Genomic DNA, 4,985 nt, shown 5'->3' with positions numbered 1-4,985 from the left:
AGGTCAAATAATGTCATATTTGCATTAAAAATGACATAACTGAGCGAATGACACTTAATGACAGTTGTCATAAACATGCATAAAACCTCCTTCATATTCATGACATGTGTCATGTCATGATTATGAAGGTGTCATGTCAGTCTTATACACACCCCTTCAAGTAAAGTGTTACCAATATCAGTTTTTCAAGATATTGTATCAAAGTTAGAAATTCCATTGATAACATGAATCATGCTTAAAGGGTTTAAAAGCACAAATGTGAATGTGAAAGGGGAAAGGGGAAAATGTTTTAATTTAATCTAGTTGTAACATGTATTAGGTTATGTTTTCGCATGAAAACGATTTCTTTTATTACAACTTCGCTCTGTTTTCAGTGTCTCTGCAGGTCACCGTTGAGGGTGTCATTGGAGGTTCTGTTGTTTTACCTTGTTCTGCTAGAGAACCTCAGCTTACAACTGAAGACATTACAGTGAATTGGAGATATTGTGACAGATTGATTGTGTATGAAATTATTAAGGGTAAAGTCTCTGTGGAAGGTGTAAGAATCTATAGTCTGCCCTGACCCAGATTCCACTCCACAATATGTTTAATCATGCTCATTTCCCAAAATGGCTTAATTATTATAGATAAGAAGAAAGTCAACAGTTATGTTGTTTGTAGATCACTTGGGATGTTCACATCCTGAGCAAATGGTGACCAATTGTAGAATGGCAGCAGGTGTGGGACACTGAGAACCACCTCAGACAAAAGGGGTGTCAGAACTTAATTAACATACAGACCACAGCTGTAACAACAGGAGCAACTTCCTTTACATTGAGGGTCAGTCTTATACACACCCCTTCAAGTAAAGTGTTACCAATATCAGTTTTTCAAGATATTGTATCAAAGTTAGAAATTCCATTGATAACATGAATCATGCTTAAAGGGTTTAAAAGCACAAATGTGAATGTGAAAGGGGAAAGGGGAAAATGTTTTAATTTAATCTAGTTGTAACATGTATTAGGTTATGTTTTCGCATGAAAACGATTTCTTTTATTACAACTTCGCTCTGTTTTCAGTGTCTCTGCAGGTCACCGTTGAGGGTGTCATTGGAGGTTCTGTTGTTTTACCTTGTTCTGCTAGAGAACCTCAGCTTACAACTGAAGACATTACAGTGAATTGGAGATATTGTGACAGATTGATTGTGTATGAAATTATTAAGGGTAAAGTCTCTGTGGAAGGTGTAAGAATCTATAGTCTGCCCTGACCCAGATTCCACTCCACAATATGTTTAATCATGCTCATTTCCCAAAATGGCTTAATTATTATAGATAAGAAGAAAGTCAACAGTTATGTTGTTTGTAGATCACTTGGGATGTTCACATCCTGAGCAAATGGTGACCAATTGTAGAATAGCAGGTGTGGGACACTGAGAACCACCTCAGACAAAAGGGGTGTCAGAACTTAATTAACATACAGACCACAGCTGTAACAACAGGAGCAACTTCCTTTACATTGAGGGTAAACTCTAAGTGTATAAAATGTTTGAGCTTAGGATGTTCGGGGTTAAGTCTGACTCCGTTGAACCCAAGGTATTACATGTACTTTGTCACTACTATTCTGTAATAAAAGTCATTCTTCATCAAGATCTTCGACGTCTTCACTTTTTCTTACATAAGGACAGGACCCAAAGTCAGGGGCGGATTTAGTGAATTGCACACATACATTTGCACACATTTTCCTAGATCAACCTTGAGGTTCCATTTTGTTGTTTTCAGCGTAAGCCTGTGTGCTGTCTAATTCTAAACTTTAAAATACATTTATTTTTAGTTGTTTTAACTACAAATGTAAATAAAACTGAACAAATAATGAAAAGGCAATTATACATTTACACACCTAAAATACATATATCAAGAGCATGCTCACAGATGAGAACAAAACAGCGTTGGATGAAGTGGATTAAGCCCGTCTTTTTTCCCCTTTTCCCAAAAAAACTTATACTACTGTTTCAGCTATTCAAATAGTTCCGTTTTGTATGTAATGGTAAAGTGATTATATTTCGTTTCGTTTTTTTATAAAGTAAATTTAGAAAAATATTTTGAGTATTTTTTGTTCGTTAAATGTAAGTTTTTTGTTTTTTTAAGTAAAGGCCAGCAGCAGACAGTGAATTGATAGCCTATGTTTGATCAATTTAGCCTTCTCAAATCATCAGGACTTGCCTAAAATAAAATCTATATATAAAACAGTTCAAGCATATCATAATGTTAGTTTAATGTGTAACCTAAATGTGCGCTGTTAGACGCATATCCAATTTATAAAATAAAGAAAACAAACGCTTTCTGCCGTCTCGGTCTTGAACAGGAGCGCTTCACAATGATGAACCTAAACTCAGACATGATCAAAATATATAGAAAGCTTTAAATTGCTACTTTAAAACGAAATAATTCAAATCGAAAATAGACTCCTAATAAAATAAACTCTTTCATTATGTAATTCATGCATTTCTCTCTAAAGGCACATCCATTTAGGAGATGGCGAGTCATATTTTCATCATGGGTTCAGTCGACAGAAATACGGGACACACAGGCCTATAATAACTGCTGAAATGTTTGCAGGGCAAAATGTCAGATCAGTCTGAGTGCTCATGGTACTCACAGTGCGTACAGCCGTACACCTGCAGGCACCACAGACTCGGACGGTTGTCGTGTAAATAAACACCGTAAACAGCAACCGTTCGCGTGTCCGCGCTTAATGCGCATATCCATTTAGGGGGCCCTTGGCTTTTGGGGGCCCAAGGCGGTCGCCTACCTTTGCCTAATGGGTAAGTCCGCCCCTGCCCAAAGTACAAGAACAGAACTGAAAGCTTCCCTGAGAAGTATCTGAGAGGAAACTTCTCACTCAAACTCGATGATCTTCAACACAGTGACGCAGGAAAGTATCAGTGCTACATTATAGATGAATCAACAATTGAAACTGTGGAGCTACGTATCAAAGGTTTGTAAAAAAATAATAATTATAAAAAGTAATTAATTAAACCACAAGTTCTTGAAAATCTCATGTTGGTTTCATAATATGAAAATCTTTTATTATTACAAATACTGTATTTGTATATAAATATCATACATTTTTAATTTATAGATATTTAGTTTTAGAGAGTTGCAGCACATGAGATTTTACAAGCTGATTCTGAACAAATGTTGTCTTGTTATAAAATGCTTAAATTATCACATCTTTTCAGGTAATTCAGATAACACTACACACTATAGAAAACTGCTACTAATTTGGTTATTAGTACTGAGAAGAGCCTGATCAGTTTGAAATCAAGTGGGAACAGAAAATTAGATTTTAGAAAGTGAATTTGTTTGGTCACATGATGGATTGTTACTTCAACAATCACCTTTATTTTTCCTGTTTGTCTTTGTTATGCACATCTTTATTAAAGTCAATGTCTCTGATTGAGCGTAAACTAGCGTTTAGATGCTATCCAATCAACAATCATCCATGAAGCAATGTCATGTTTCTTGCATGAAAAACAGTATATTTTATTGTTCTCTCTGTTTTCAGTGCCTCTGCAGGTCTTGATTGTAGGTTATGTTGGAGATTCTGTGGTTTTACCTTGTTCTTCTGAGCTAAACACTGCTGAAGGCATTACAGTGAACTGGAGACACAATGACAGTCTGAAAGTCTATGACATTATTAAGGGTAAGATTTCTGTGGAAGAGCAGGATTCAGCAAATGAGAACCGAACTGAAAGCTTTCCTCAGGCGTATAAGACTGGAAACTTCTCCCTCAAACTCAACAAACTTCAGTACAATGATCAGAATCAGAATGAGCTTTATTGCCAGGTATGTTTACACATACGAGGAATTTGTTTTCGTGACAGAAGCTACATGTATCAGTTTCCATGATACAGGAAACTACATATGCCACATCACCAATGAATTACTCATTTACAGCATGGAGCTACTCGTCAAAGGTTAGTGGAAAAAAAGGTTGATTCATTTTAACAATTTAAAAATTATAATATTTTTTATTTGTTTTTCTCAACTTAATGAAATTGTCTATTTTGTTCACTAGATGAAAAAGACCATGGAACACAATCAAGAACAGAGAAGATTTTGGCTTTGCTTTCTGTTTTCATTCTGCTCTGTATTTAAGTATATTGACCGGAGAAGCATTACATTTCACAATAAAATACTAAATAACGAAATAAACACCCTACTCAAAAGCAAAACAATAGGCCTATATAAAAGAAAGTAAACTGCCATGTGCACTTTGTAACATAAATTACTCTAAATGAGTCCAAAGAACACAACTAAACAAAATGAATAATAAAATGCCCAAAATGAAATACAGCCTACACTCTTAAAAATAAAGGTGCTTCACGATCCCATAAAAGAACCTTTTTGTCTAAATGGTTCCATAAAGAACCTTTAACATCTGAAGAACCTTTCTGTTTCACAAAAGGTTCTTTGTGGCGAAAGAAGCTTCTTCAAATTGCAAAAAGATAAGCAAGAGATGGTTCTTTAAAGAACCTTTGACTGAATGGTTCTTTGTGGAACCAAAAATGGTTCTTCTATGGCATCGCTTGAAGAACCTTTTGAAGCACCTTTATTTTTAAGAGTGTAACATTACAAACAAATTCCTCTCTACAGAAATGTCCACAATACGGACTATAAATTATGTCTGACCAATGTCTAACATGATTACAATGCAACACTCAAAGGAGAGAAAAGGAGATGTGTAAAATATTGTCTTAATAGGATTTAAATTACTAATCATTTCAAACTATAGTTATCTATAAATGCGATGATTTTTTTCAAAAACAGCTAAAGAGAATTACATACCGAGCTGCCAGAAGAATCTGTTCCTACTTGTCAGATCATGCGCACAAACCACCTGTAGGGAAGATGATATCCCCACAGGTTTCACTTCCTCATTTTTCTACTGTAGGCCTATAGACCCTCCCTAACAACGGTAAGGGGCTGTTTACATTCCATATCAGT

General features: G+C 35.4%; 1 protein-coding gene across 1 annotated transcript in view; it reads left to right on the top strand.

Annotated features, from left to right (window-relative positions):
• The window catches only part of LOC107575570 (V-set domain-containing T-cell activation inhibitor 1-like), a 5,378-nt gene extending 1,491 nt beyond the window's left edge, over positions 1–3,887 (top strand). Inside the window, exons 2-6 of the mRNA XM_016261924.1 lie at positions 375–536; positions 2,129–2,142; positions 2,823–2,973; positions 3,544–3,787; positions 3,863–3,887. Coding sequence (XP_016117410.1) covers positions 375–536; positions 2,129–2,142; positions 2,823–2,973; positions 3,544–3,787; positions 3,863–3,887 — 596 coding nt within the window. The remainder of the gene's footprint in view (positions 1–374; positions 537–2,128; positions 2,143–2,822; positions 2,974–3,543; positions 3,788–3,862) is intronic.
• The last annotated feature ends 1,098 nt before the right edge of the window (positions 3,888–4,985 follow it).

Source organism: Sinocyclocheilus grahami, unplaced genomic scaffold (assembly GCF_001515645.1).
Source record: "Sinocyclocheilus grahami isolate Dianchi unplaced genomic scaffold, SAMN03320097.WGS_v1.1 scaffold2733.1, whole genome shotgun sequence".
Classification (NCBI taxonomy): Eukaryota; Metazoa; Chordata; class Actinopteri; order Cypriniformes; family Cyprinidae; genus Sinocyclocheilus; species Sinocyclocheilus grahami.
Note: the sequence above shows the minus strand (reverse complement) of the source record. Positions and strands in the feature narration are given on the sequence as shown.